Source organism: Sinohyriopsis cumingii, chromosome 7, assembly GCF_028554795.1.
Source record: "Sinohyriopsis cumingii isolate HCF-2022 chromosome 7, ASM2855479v2, whole genome shotgun sequence".
In the NCBI taxonomy this organism is placed as follows: domain Eukaryota; kingdom Metazoa; phylum Mollusca; class Bivalvia; order Unionida; family Unionidae; genus Sinohyriopsis; species Sinohyriopsis cumingii.
In genome coordinates, this window is record NC_142967.1 from 91043742 (window position 1) to 91059155 (window position 15414).

The 15414-nt window shown below is 36.1% G+C and overlaps 1 protein-coding gene across 5 annotated transcripts in view; it reads right to left on the reverse strand.

Moving 5' to 3' along the window:
* The window catches only part of LOC149795694 (dedicator of cytokinesis protein 1-like), a 215837-nt gene that overhangs the window by 158221 nt on the left and 42202 nt on the right, over positions 1–15414 (reverse strand). For all 5 annotated transcript variants that reach the window (XM_089965574.1, XM_089965572.1, XM_089965573.1 and 2 more), the window contains exons 13-15: positions 8798–8873; positions 7064–7184; positions 388–469 (exon numbers count right to left, since the gene is read on the reverse strand). In XM_089965574.1, the coding sequence (XP_089821700.1) occupies positions 388–469; positions 7064–7184; positions 8798–8873 (279 nt within the window). The remainder of the gene's footprint in view (positions 1–387; positions 470–7063; positions 7185–8797; positions 8874–15414) is intronic.

Sequence of the window (15414 nt, forward strand, 5' to 3'; positions counted from 1 at the left end):
ACATCCTACCAAACATATGTCAACATATACTCCCACAAGATAACAAAAATAAATGGCAAAGATATTAAAATTCTTTCCAAGACAATTTTAGGCAAACAATTCAATGCTGTTCCATCCTCAAAAACAAACTTTATTGTTATTACTCAAACATAGATTCCTTTCATGAATTAATATATACAAAGAAAATCCCTCTTTAGACCTTAAATCCATATAATTAAATAAATAATACATTACTAAATAACTTTATGAAGAGACTAGTTCTATTACAGTGAGAAAGTAATTTATTAAAGCTTTAACAAACCTACTTCACCAGCCTGAAACTGCACATTCATTACATCAGGCTTTTTCTTTACACAAAAATTATCAGTATTCCGGAAATTGATTTACCTGGCATAATGACTTCAGGGAATCCCATCTTCCTAACTATGCAGGTGTTAAGATGCACCAGGTGAGGAAAATCCTCTCTGATCTGAAACAAAAGGGCTTTTGTTAAGTTCAATCTTTTAAATGGAAACTATTACTGCTCATTCACCTCAGAATAAAAATAACTTACCTAGCTGCTGCTTAAAATGAGCATTTGAAAAACAAATTTCAACTTGCAACCAGCTTTTGTTATATTAAACTACAGAAGCCTGTCAACAGACTGAGAAATAATATCCATAGGAAGTGTACATTTTAAATCAAGTTTGCAGTAAAATGCCAATCATTTTAGCTCTATTCTAAACACAGATGTAAATGAATATTTTATTGACCCAAATGTTGATGATACATGTAATTGCTCTGTTACAAATTCATAAAGGAATTAATCCAATCATTACATTTCTGCACATGATAATAATGAAGATAGTGCAAAATAAAAGAAGATCAGAGATGACTTTGAAAACAACAAGTTAAACAAACATCTCACATTCCCTTGCTTTGTCCAACTCACCCTCAAAATATATGCTCCTTGGACACAGTTCCAGGTGTAAGAATATCCCAATTTTATTTGCACATCTGAATTAATCTTTTCATGTTGAGTAAGTGTATATACGGTTATTAGGTGATGATCAATAGTTTTGCTACTTATGACCCAGGGGATAATGGTAGGGATGGACCCTGAGGCCAATGTCAGTTGCAGGTATAAATTTGCCTTTTCATGCTCAGTTAGTTTATACAGCTCTCACCCATTATAAAGTGCTTTGCTATAATATGATAATGGTATAACAAGATAGCGCTGTAGACCCCATAACCAAAATGATCAAAATCATACATTTAAATAATATATATATAATTTCCAACATCATCAGAAAATTTTACACTGAAACTACTGTACTTGATTTAGTCATTAGCCAATATGGTATTCAGACAATATCAGAATTATTCCTAACAGGCGACTGAACACCTGAAATTATCAACTTTTCTAATAAGACAAACTTGTAAATGGTCTGTGTCAGCTATTGTATTTGGCTACAGCACACAGACTGTTGAATTTGCCATTATCACTAAAACACACCATCAGATCCGTGTCTTAATCACTGTAAACACAGCTCATAAATTATAAAAAAGACCAGCTTACTGAAGATTATTTTTTATCGATACTGGAACAGATCATAGAAAGAATTTGCAGTACCATGAACTTGCCACAGCTTTCTGTGATCTGCTTCAGTGCTAACCATAATACATTATTCAATCACCGAAAGAGTATGTAGATATAAATAAGGTCCATTAAAACAATTGTCAATTTCGTGTGAAATCAATTTAAAAGTGAGTTCAGTTTTATCAGTATTTACATATGAATTAGGACTGAACATTGTTGACAAATAATTTGAATAATTAGTAAACTGAGACATGTAATCTTTCAATGGAAATATCCAGGAAAGGCAAGCTTATTCTGTGAAGGAAAAATTGGTTGTTTTAAATGAACTTCAATCTGGTGAAATGCAAAGTAAAAGTTGCAAAGGAGCTAGGTGTACCTGAGTAAACTTTCATAAATGGAAGATGAGTGAAAATTGAACAATACACCTACTGATTTAGATGCAGATGCTGGACTAAAACACAAAAAAGCTAGATTAGCTGGATAGAGCTCTGTACACTTGGTTCATCCAATTTTTCTTAGGTGCAAAATAAAAAGAAAAGATCCTAATCAACAGGAAGTAGGATCTACTATTAACAGTGATGACCTGCCAGAAGCACCCCTTGCTGTTTCCGAAACCATACATGCATTCAAGAAAGGAATGATTTGGCTATAAAGCCAGGACACTGAGTCCTTGAAGATTATGAAGATGAGAAATATCACAGACTATGCACACACCAAAAAGAATGATCAGGTCTCAAACAACACAAAACCACAAAATACTTTAAGCTGGGAATACACATCACGTGAGTCAACAGTGCTTATTCTATTTAGATTAGTCCTTTTGTGAACAAATGTTTGTTTCAGACATCACTGGATTTTAAATGGGTTACATAGATGTAAGTTTGACATTTCATTATTTGTTATTATGTGTTAAAAATTGATAAAGCATGCTGAACACAGTGTGATATCACTCAGTTGCTAATCATAACATGTATCTGGTGTTTTAAACTGACAAAAAGCGGAATCTGAATTTAATCATTTTTTTGTGCAAGTGATGAAAGTTAAACTAAATGACAGAAATTCCAATTGACAAGTATATTTATTATAATGACAGGTTTACATCTTTGTTTTATTGTAACAATATTGTACAGCCCATAATTCGTCTTTCATGCAAAGTTAGTGTGTATGTGATTACAAGTTAGGGATCTCAATCATGTCTATAGTTCTCAGAATATGGCCCAAACACCACAATACACCTCTCCCTCAATAACTTGTATGCATCAGAGTCTGAATATATGGACCATGCTATAAACGAGGGTCAGAGTTACTGAATGAGTATGAAAAATGGAGGGGCTGCCATCCTGGCTATATAGGCATTGAGAAGACTGTGGAAAGGGTGGGGGAGGTCATAGCAGTACTGTTTAATGACTGATTACACTGGTCAACAGTGAAATCATTACTGACTTGAAAAGGCCCTAATCTGTAGTATTTTGGTGTGCCGAACACGAATATAACCGTGAAAAATTTGTATTGGCTCTCGTTTTGAAGATATTCATATACCTCATTTTCTATGTTTCACTGTGTAAATTTCTCCAGTAGGACTGCAGCAACATCCGGAATAATGATGTAACATTGCATAATACCATCATGCTCACATCATCCACAGTTGATTGCATCATTTTCTGATGCAATGCAATACTAATGCCATGCGGCTGCTGAAGTAAGTTGACGTCAGCAGTGTACTATACATGTGTAGGCCTATTATACTAATGCCAGGCGGCTGCTGAAGCTGACGTAAGCAGTGTACTATATAAAGCCCAATCAGATAGGTTCAGCATTTAAAATATTTTAGACGTTGTGCGAGACAGTTCAAGCTACTGTTACATAAAACTTATTATTTTATCCATTTACGTACAATAAAGAACAGTAATGCCTCGAAAGTGTGTTAATACCGCGGACAATTTTTGCTATATTTGTGGGGAAGTGACATTTGCCAACCAGAAGAAAAGTATCAATTCTCAAGTGAAGAAGGCATATCATCTTTACTTCGGATGCAAGGTTGGTGACCAAGACAAGCCTTGGGCTCCGCATATATGCTGTGCTACATGTACAACACAGCTTTCACAGTGGTTGAATTGCAAAAGGTCATCAATGCCGTTTGCAGTCCCAATGGTGTGGAGAGAGCCAAGCAACCACCTAAATGACTGTTACTTCTGCTTGGTTCCTCCTCTTTCCGGCGGAATAACGAAGCGAAAGAAGTCGAGAATAGTCTACCCAAACATTCCGTCTGCATTGAGACCAGTTCCACATGGTGAGGGACTTCCTATTCCAGAACCTCCAGCAGAATATTCTCTTGATTCATCTGACGAAGACAAAGGTGAGTCGACCTGTTCTTCTCCTGGTCCATCAGCATGCAGTGATCCAGATTTTCACTGTGGTGCATCGTCAACCCCACACAGAATAACACAGGAAGAACTAAATGACCTGATTCGTGATTTGGACTTATCAAAGAACAAGGCAGAATTGCTAGGATCAAGACTCCAACAATGGAATCTTCTAGAAGAAGATGTCACAATTACTGCATATCGAAAGCGCCACCAGCAATTGGAGCCTTTCTTCAGAAAGGAAAGTAATCTGATATTCTGTTCCGATATTGAGGGCCTCATGAATGCTTTAAAAATCACTCATGACCCACAAGAATGGAGACTATTTGTGGACTCTTCGAAACTGAGTCTCAAGGCTGTGCTTTTGCACAATGGAAACATTCTTCCATCTATTCCAGTAGCGTATGCTGTCCACATGAAAGAGACATACGATAACTTAAGGCAGCTACTGAATTCCATTGAGTATAACAAGTACAGCTGGCACCTCTGTGGTGATTTGAAGGTAGTTGCCCTTTTAATGGGACTGCAGCAAGGATATACAAAATACATGTGTTTCTTATGCGAGTGGGATAGCCGAGCAAGGGAAATGCACTACATGAGGAAGGAATGGACTCACAGGCAGAATGTAGCCATTGGAGAGAAGAATATCCAACACCCAGCTCTGGTTGAGGCTCAGAAAATCTTGCTACCACCCTTTCACATCAAACTAGGTTTGATGAAGAACTTCGTGAAAGCCATTGACCGGACTTTGCCAGCATTCCGATACCTGCATGAAAAATTCCCTCGACTCAGCGAAGCAAAGATTAAAGAGGGAGTTTTTGTGGGTCCTCAGATTCGAGAGCTTTTCAAAGATGACTGGTTCAACAACTTGCTGGAAGGTGACGCGAAACAAGCATGGAATGCTTTTCGCCTAGTTTCTACAAACTTCCTCGGAAATGTTAGGGCAGAAAACTATAAGGAACTAGTAGAAGACATGTTGATGAAGTATAAGAAACTTGGCTGCAATATGTCTCTAAAGATTCACTTCCTTCATTCCCATTTGGATTTCTTTCCTAGCAACTGTGGTATTGTTAATGATGAACACGGCGAACGTTTTCATCAAGATATCGCAACAATGGAACAAAGATACCAGGGAAAATGGTCCACTACAATGCTGGCTGACTACTGCTGGACACTCCTCAGAGATGCTCCCGAACAGCTGTACAAGAGACAGGCGAAGAAATCTAAGATGTAGTCAATGACTTGATTTTTTATAGGTAGGCTATTACAGTTGACCTTTTACTATTGGAATGCATTTCGTTATGTAAACATTAATTTCTTGCAGATTACAAAAAAACTAGAGCCAATTTTGCAATTTGACTGTCATATTCGTGTTCAGCACATAAAAATTGATAAGAATTGACTAATTTTATTTCAGTAACATGACTTTTGTAAAAATTTGTTGTCCAGTGTTACTGGCTTTATAATCCCGTTGGAAATAATTGTCAATAAGCAACTTTTTCAAATGAAATTGTTTGCTTTTTGGTATAAATTACCTTTATTTCAAGATAACCAATCTCTAAAAGATCACGAAAAACAACTCCAAGAGCTTTCAACACATCAAGTACATGTGTGCTAGCTGTGTACCTGCAAAACATTGTGTATTACAACACTGCTTTTTGCATAACAAAGCAAGATTCCTTTTTTTAAAGAAAATAAAGACAATTGTTTTGTGGAAAAAAATGCCATTGTTGAAACTTGACATTTTAACATTGTTTTACTGGTGAAACAGTGATGCTGTGATTTCATTGAATGTAATAGTGAAACTTCTCATCCATGAGGAAATCTCTACGTGCAAATTATTTTAAGTTAAAGTTTTAAGTTAACTACAAACTTTGAAACTTGCCAGACCATAATGAATTGTATCAAAATAAAACTTTGAATTCACCAGTGACTCCTTTCCCTTGGGTGAATTACTATATATAATCACATTTGTGAATGACCAGGATAATTTAAATTAATTTGTTATTTATACAACCACATTTAGAACAGTATTCAAATGATCAATTGAAATGAGCTGACCTGGCACAAGATCGTGACCGCTAGCTCTTATACAGAAAGGATTTGCAATGCCTTTAAACCTGTTTTTATTGCATTCCCTTTTTTATATTTGATACAAAAGACATAATTAACATGACAATACCAAGGATGTTTGCTCTTAACTGAGAGTAACAAGAGAACAAATAGGTCTGTAAATCAGAGATCAAATACAGTTGGCAGTTAATTAGCTTCTCGCAGAAACATGTGTTGACATAGCTGTGATGGTAGATGGACATTTTTCACACCTGAATACAAGAGGGTATATTGCATCTATGATGATCACACAGAAACTGAATGAATTTGAACAATTAAAACAAAGATTTAACTTGCAACTTTATTTCACGACAATTTATTTAAAGTGTTGCCACTGATATGCTTTAATGACCTTTAAAGTGATCAAAATTTTTATCAAAGATTGTTATTTACCATGTGGTGAGAATTTTCTGGCAAAGAAAATGTAATAAAATATAGGACTTCTTATCATAAGTTGAGAATGCCATGATGTTAATTCACATTTCAAGATATGAACTACAGTTTTCAATGAATAAAACGAGCAATGTTTCAGGGTTTCATTTACCAATTTTGATCACGATTTTCTTCAAGTGCAACAAGTGAGGGTCAATTCCTTTCTTTTACCATTTTCTAGATTAAAATGGGATCAGTGCATGCCACCCTTTTATAAGTAGGTTCACAAGTTATCCAGGGACCTGTAAAATCCCTTATCTGATATATATTTATTCTTGGGGCTGTTATAGTACACCCTTATTCTCAAACCTGTTGGTCTATTAATTTGGGAGTTATTTCAGATTGATGTAAAACCATCCCCACCTTCTAGTCCTACCCCCATGATGGCATCAAAATTGTAAAACCATTGTAATCACTTCTACAGTCAACCTCCAGTCATATCCCAAGGTTTGAAGCCTCTATCTTGAACCATGTGTAAGGAGATGCCTGACACTACAGATGCATGCAACTATGCATACAAGCACATGCAGTATTACATGATGTCTGATATCAAGCAAAGGTAAATAATAAAAAAAACCTGTTTTATATCTCCTGGTAGAAGCTTTAATGACACCCAAACACCTTGACCCTTGTGATTGATATCCTTGGCACTGACAACTTTTCTAATGACACTTTCCATGAATTCCTTTTCTCCACACCTGAAACCAAAAAAAAATGCAGTGTACAAAGTTGTATAAAACATCTTCACTTCTGTCTCAAATGGAATGAAAATACAGTGTTCAATGTTGTTAACAAACTTGAAATGTATCCATACAACAGGCCTTGACAATATAATGCAACCAAAGAGCAAAGTTTTAAATCAAAGAGGGGCTACAAATATAATGCAACTAAAGGGCACATTTCTAAGTTAAAGACTGGCCAAAATGCAAGAAAATGTTGCCAGAAAATGACAAAATCAATCCTGACATAGGCCTTTAAACTGTAAAGTCTCAAACCAAATCGGGTTATAATCCATCAAGTCCTTCAAAAGTTACTGAGCAGAAATTGAAGAGTAACTTTCAGTCTAACTGTGGCTATAACTCCATTAGATCTGTCCTGAAAACAGAGTCAATCAACCTTGACTAGTTAGTTTTACAACCAAATTTGGTTTCAATCCATTAAGTCCCTTCAAAAGTTACCAATAGGTGAATAAAGGGCAATGTTCCAAGAAAAAATGGGACTTAACTCCAAAATATTGAAGGAAAAAAGTCAAGATGTCTTTCAAAATTTATTTAGATGACACAATTTGTGAAGGACTGGACAAGATGATTTGGGAGAGATCATATGATTCCTCAACATATATGACAGGGGATTAAAAAAATAGCAAAATGTCTTCCAATTTAAATGTTCACATCACATGTTTGCATACTTGTACATTCATATCCAAGAAGTTGTTGTGCACACTTAAGCTCCTGGCAAAGTCAGATAATGCCTCTTCAATGCTAACAAACCATTCAAAACACTTACCAAATTTGAATGAACATACTGACAGAGAGACATGAATATAATCTATTTTGCAATATAAAGAAAAAGATAAATAAACCCAAGTCAGAATTATAGCAAGTATAAAATTGCACTGACTTTCTGACTTGAGCTCAAATGAGACATCTTTGAACTTAATGTTTACCTATTCTAGGTAATTTTGCAAATGCAGAAGTGATAAACTGAAAAAATATCAACTGGAACGCCTTGACAACTAAGTAATAATGTACTTTTTAAAAAGCACCTTCATTCTAAGCTCAATCCTGTTTCCAGTAAGTGCAAGAGTAAGTGGTCACTAGTTCAAGATTATTAGTGTCATTTTGTTCCAAGGTCACTGTTATCAACCTGTTCCAAGGTCTTTGGTTATTGTATCGTTCAGTTCCATGGCCAACACAGTCAACATATTTAATGTCATTGACATCAGCTTGTTTCTTCATTTTCCTCCAGTCAAGTACAGCCTAGTATCAATACTTGACTTCATATCAATACCTAACTCACGCTGAGCTTGTTTAAAAAGTTTTAAAAGCTTCTATTAATAATAGATGTCAAATAAATACACTGTTAATTACCATATATTCTCACATATAAGCCAAGTCCAACTGCAAAACAACAGAGACCCTGATTTGCTGTTGCATAATGTGTTGGCATATTGTTCTACTGATTACTCCTAAGAAACTGCATAGATCCAGATCTGCTCATAAGTGATGGCAGATTTGCATCTGTGCAGTTTGCGGATGAACTAAACTTGTTAACAGGAGTTTTAAAAAAAAGAAAGAAATTTTACACTTACTGCTGGAATGGGATGAAGTGTTGCTGCTCCTCATTATTATCACCTTCACCGCGTATAATTTCTGTTACATCCATTGCTGGAGAAATGGAAAGCAAATGCATAAATCATAAAATGTGTTGTACAGATTTTGAACTGTTTTATTTTATTTAACTGGGAGGACAGATTTTTAGTTGCTTTATTTTGTTTAACTGGGAAGACAGAACTTTTTCAAAATATATAAATCTATTTTCCAGAGTAACTGCTATGTAGAGTTTTCACCACTTTGGTGGCCTGGTGGTTAGAGCATCCATCTCGGAAGCAAGAGGTCACGGGTTCGATCACCGGCTAAGTCATACCAAAGACTTACAAAAATAGTACTAACAGCTGCATCGCTTGGTGCTCAGCATTAAGAGGTTAGTGTTAGGACTGGTCGGCCTGGTGTCAGGATAATGTGACTGGGTGGGACATCATGCTACATGTCTGTGGCATGATGCCCCAGTCCTGGACATCACCATAAACTTCCACACTGCAGACATCGTAGCGGACTCAAAAAATTGTTCAAGCTACTTTAAAAATCCTAATCACACACATGTAGTTTCTGCCAAGGTGTGTTTGACAAAACTGATTTACTGACAAAGATATAAATAGCTTATATCATTGATAGTAAAATAGCATTAATAAAACTGTTCATATACAAAGACTATATTTAAAATAAAAAAAAACTCTGGAATATAATGTGAATGCATATCCATTTTCCTATGTCTGACTGTCATGAAGGATTACGAGATAATATGTTGACAAATACTTATCTCTCTACCTCTATCTCACTCCTCATTCTAAAAAATAAGTATTGCATGAAAATGTTTCATGATTCTAATCAAAAAAAATTTTTAATCAAACTTCTCAATTTACAGTAATTTTCAGTGATAAAACTATTTTGGGGATACCATGCTGCATGCAAACATTACAGCATTTTTTTAAAGAAACAAGAACATGATGGCTGCAGCAGTATTAATGGCACAATCTTGCCTTGGGCAAGGACTTGACAACCCTTCAGTGACAAACTAATTAGGCAAGCCAATTTGTATTCAGTGCAGCAATTAAAAGACCTGGGTATATTTATGAATGTATCTAAGTGCATGTATTTCATAATTGACAATATATATTTGTATTTTTATTCAGTTGGTAACATGGCATGGATAACATGGCTGCTGTAACCCATCCGAATTTACAAAGGAGATACCAATTTTTCCAATAAAAAATTCTCTGATAACACTTACCAAATCACAATACCTTAGGAGAAATACTACTATCTTGTAAATCGAGCAATCCCAGGCTAAAAATGTTTAGCTATAAAGATAAAAGTTATCTGCCCACCTCTTTGGCAGTTAGAGTGATCTACCCTAGATACCAGGATTGGCACAAAATCCCATGAAATTATCAGTTACTAATGGAGCAGAAAGCAAGCTCTCAATATGGATGTTAGCTATGGGGAGGCTGAGAGGGAGTTTATTTACTATGATTGGAAAGTATTATCAATAAAACAAAATTTACTAGAAATAATTGTTTTTTCTTCAAATATGTTATTCAATGGTAATACCTAAGAAGAAAAGGTATGAGGTGGAGAGAGATACATCCCCTTACCCCGAAAGACCATCTTTGGTCCCTAAAGTATGTGATACAGCTTCTAGATAACCCAACTGGAAAACTGAGTCCATGTCAGGGAGAAGCTTTGACAAGGAAAACAATTTCTCTCCTGCAAATCCAGCCTAGGATATGTCAGACTTGGACATGGATTTGTTGCTGAGGACGCCACTTTAGAAAATCCCCCAAAAAATAAATGTCAAGGGACTTGGCTCCACTTTACTGTTTGGGACAAGTCACCACAGTGGAGCTGTTAGGCAGAATGAAAACTACATTCCCATGTGGGGCCCTGAGTGGCTGAAAGTGCTCTCTGTTACAGATCACTGCCATCTCACCTCTGTATGTGTGGGTTTGAGTGTTGGATTCGGCCTGTGTGGGTATGTGAGAAAGCTTGCCAGTAGCTTCTCATGGGTCAGTGGTTCTTTCTGGGGTTTTCCCGGGTTCTTCCTCCACCATTAATACTGGCAGCCATGTATAGCCTATTGTATGCTGAAAAATGGAGTTAAACCCCACATCAACAACAACAACATTCCCATGTAGGTTCTCCAGCCACAAATGAAAAGTTTTCAAAACAGTTTTCATTTCGAGAATATTAATCTGGATTGTTGATATACTTGCAGAGGTATCCTCAGTGAGAGTCTAGAATGGTTTCCCTGCCTTAGAGATGCAACCTCATGATGTGCAAATTGTCAAAGTTTGTCCAATACTCAAAGGCTTGGCTTCCATTTGGACCACAGAATCATTGGGAGCTTTCAAGCTATTTTTGTAGGTGACTCACAGGACTACTGGAAGCTGTGTGAATGGAAATGTGAAGTCATGCCTCTTGCAAGCCCACAATGATTGTGCAGTCTCCCCAGTGGGTGGCATTTAGAACCTGTTGCTGCATATCAATGTGAACCAAAGAATATAAACGAGCGGACTGAATACCTTACCGTGATCTGACATTGGAGGGAGGAGGGGCATGAAATTAAGTCATTTGAGATACAGAGGTTCTCATGGAAATGCTGGTGAAAATGATCGACCTCCTTTAGACTGTTTCCACTTAGTTCAGGAGAACTATGGTTTTTTGACAGTTTTAAAATCAGCAGGAATGCTTCCCAATGGCCTATGCTCTAGGGACATCCCTGCAATATGTTTTTGGATGCACTGCAAATCCAGACTTGCCAGCTCTAATAAGACCGTCTCAGTAAGGCAGCTGATTTTATCTCTAAGTCTGACAGGTTTTCAGTAAGGTGTAACAAAATATAATTTACTGCTATTTGAAAAGTTCAGTATTTGAAACATGCAGCGATAGTAAACACTATGTTCAAAAGAAAAGTCTGTAAAGTACACATAGACCTTTTTTACCTCTAGCACAGTTGCACAAACTTCAGTTCCAAAACCCTACACAGCTAAATGGCTTGTTGCTATCTCTTGACTCAGCATCATTCTTGAAATGTTTTTCCCATTTCACATGAAGATGGCAATCATATCTTCCAATGCAAATCAACACTTGATGTGTAATAAACATAACTGAGTCTCTTCCTGCTTTTATTCACAAGAATCTGAATACTTTTTGATTCTTCTGTTTTGATTATTAACATGTTTTAGGAGGCTTATTTTCCCTTTTGTCATCAACATGCATCACTTGCTGAACGCTAGATTAAAAAAATTCTACAATCAACAGCTTGATAATGCAGATGCTCTGCATACAAAAATATATGCAGTTTAAAGCATCTGAGGTACTTCTGTTAAGTTATTCAGATTCCCTGACTAACTCCACTAAATCTTATATGAAACCAAGATCAAAATCAAATAAGATGTACCAGTATCTGAACTATACTGTGACAATTTTTCCATACTTTTTGCATTCATTCCATAAGTCTGTATTTTAATGGTCATTTTCATAAGACTTATGGCAAAGTCATAAGGGCTGGCTGGTCTGCAAATCCCTCTGTTGTATCTGAAACTCTGAGGGATGGAATGATTGAATCCTTGGTGGCTTGTTGTGAATTCCAACTAATGAGATTAGATGGTTATGGTAGTGATCGTAGCTTGGTCTATGATGGTTTTTAAGAATGGTGGAGGTAGAGAACATTCCATCTTGTTCCACCTTAAGTTCACAGCTGCTGCTAAGTACATGACCAATGTATGGCGGGCCTTTATGTTTATGAAGTACGCCATTCTATAAACATATATGTCAGATGAGATTCAAGGTGGGAGAAGGTAAGCTGTGTCCTGCCTATTGAAATAGATATTTAGATGCAATGATGATCCCATTGTCATGATACCACAACTCAAATGATGGGTATCTAAATGGCTTTTTAAAACTGAGATTGTGGAAGCAATTGAAAGTAGATTCTTCCATAGACAATGCTCACATGATGTCAGAACTGTAAAACAGGCACGTTATGTAAAGGAATGAGAAGGACAGAACTCTGAGGGGAGTGGGTGTAAAGCTTATTCAGTCAAAGCTTGCAAGGCACTGTTTCACTCAGTATAGTAATAGCTAACAACAACATGGGTACATGAAAGGCAGTTTTCGTTGTTTTAAATTAAGGTAGTTAAGCCAATGTCTATTGTGCTACCTGTGAAAAAAAATGGAGAAGAATGTCAAGGATGGTGGCTCACTACACCAGCACCATGTTAGATCCTGTTACACCCAAGGTGTTGCTAAGTAGAAGCTCCCTTTGGGTGGGAAAAGCTTGAGGGCAAATGAAGATGTATCTCTTGGAGACTGAGGCACCAAGACACTGGACATTGTATGTCAGAAATGTCTAGAGGACTATGCAAGTTAGATTGGTCCATGAGAATGCCTACGTAAACTGGACGTCATCTGCAGATGTACAATGTGAGCTAGACCAATCCATGAGAGTGCCTGTATAGATCTGATGTCATCCACAGAAAGTGCACAAAGGCACTGTGGGTTAGACTGATTCATGCATATCTGGATTCTTGGGTACTGAGACACTATCCTGGGCAAAGTACACAGCAAGTGCCCATGGTTTACTTGATGAGACAAATAGAGCATATAAAATATACACATAGTGTAATGCATATCCTGTTTTATGGCCTTAGGAGTGTCCATGCAGAATTGCACACTATGATAAATACCTGTCAAATGGCACAAATGACCTGTAGAGATGGAGAATTTAAGTGTTGCCATTAATACAAACTAAGTAGACACTCAAAAATCAATTCTAGCAATAGTTTACCTGTAGAAAGGCCAATTTTTGACTGCCAATACAAACAAAAAATCAATGAAACATCACTGAAAATAAATACCTGTACTAACTGGAAGCCAAATAACCATTTCTAGTAATAAATTATCTATAGGAAGAACAATTAGCATGTACAGGTAAAATCATTGAAACATCGCTTATAATAAATACATGTACAAATAATCAATTCAAGTATTACATCATCTGTAGGAAGGAAAATTTCTGACTGCTGACAGAGGTAAAATCAATGAAGCATTATTTATATTAATGTATGGGCTGGACACAACGAGTCAGTCACATATAGAAAACTTACCTGTAAGTAGCAGAAGCCATACAGTAATATAAATGAGTTTTCTAAAGTACACACAAAACCTGCACATAAAAAAGGCACTGAAGTGTTATTATTGACACTTACAAAGTAGATGCATTATGAGACAATGTTACCTGTAGGAAATACACAAGGATGTTCTAAGAAAAGATATCATGAGCATGTATGCGTTTCTAATAGATAATTAAATTTAGTATTTTAATACTAAACATGTTAAAATACACAGTAATTATTGCTATCTTCATATAATATGCATTGTTATACTCTCCTTAAGAGGGCCTCAAGGGATAATAGCCCTTGACTAATGAGTCAAACTCTATAAATAAAGCATTATTATTATTATTATTATTATTAATATACAGGTAAAATCAGTAAAGCATCATGTATATAGTTATGATGTGGACACAAAGACAATATTACAAACTTACCTGTATGTCTCTGAAAATAGCAGAAATTATACAGCAATATTAAATGAATTTTCTATACAACACACCAGATCTGCACTTATTTCTATGCTTATAGCAATGTGTGGGGATGCCATCATGACCCATACTGACATGTATAAAAAGCACCTACATGTGTGAAGACAGCAAAGTATTAACACTACAAGTTAACTTTGTCTTCCATGATAGAAAGAACACAAATGTTGGAAATTTATAGAAAGAATATGCTTCCTCTCGAAAGTGAAACTCCTTCAACTTGTTTTAAGGTAGTAAACTTCCAAACTGCTTCTATAAATTTTGAGAGGCCTCTGTTTGCTGAGAGCATGCTACTTGGCAAGAGTGGAAGCAGTAAGTCATGATATAACAGGATTAGGTGCCAATCCCACTATCAATGGGGAGATCACTCTAACAGCCACCAGGTGGGAAAATAACTTTTAGCTTTTTAGCTAAAATGTTTTAGCCTGGTAGAGCTGGATTTGTGAGGTAGATGTAGTTGTCCTAAGGTATTAAGATTTGGTAACATATACGAGGACGAAAATTCATGAGGGCATGCTTAATTCAACTCACATTGTTAAGAGGGTATAAAAACATAGCAATATTTCACAAACATAATTATTTGTTTCATTTTGGTATCTAACAAAATGCCCCACAAACACTGAGAGTAAACATGACCCATGCTCCTATTTCAATAAAGTGGCAAGTGAGTAAATGTCTCTTTGCAGCCTTGGGCATCAATAAAGTGCAACAAGAAAGTATCAACATTTTCCAAACCGTTTAAGATAAGTTCTGATTCTGACTTCACATCACTCCTATCTGATCCAAATTAATCAATTATTTATAAAAAAAAATTAGATATAAAAAAGTTTAAAGTCAGAGCAGAATGTTTATGACTGCTGTAAAACTCTGCCCAACTCTGTATTCTGTCCCTTGTTGTGGTACACACAGTACAGACAGGCTGAATCTTGTTAATTTCTGTCAGTAATGCTACCACATCTCGAGCAAAATAGTCTGTATTTACAAATT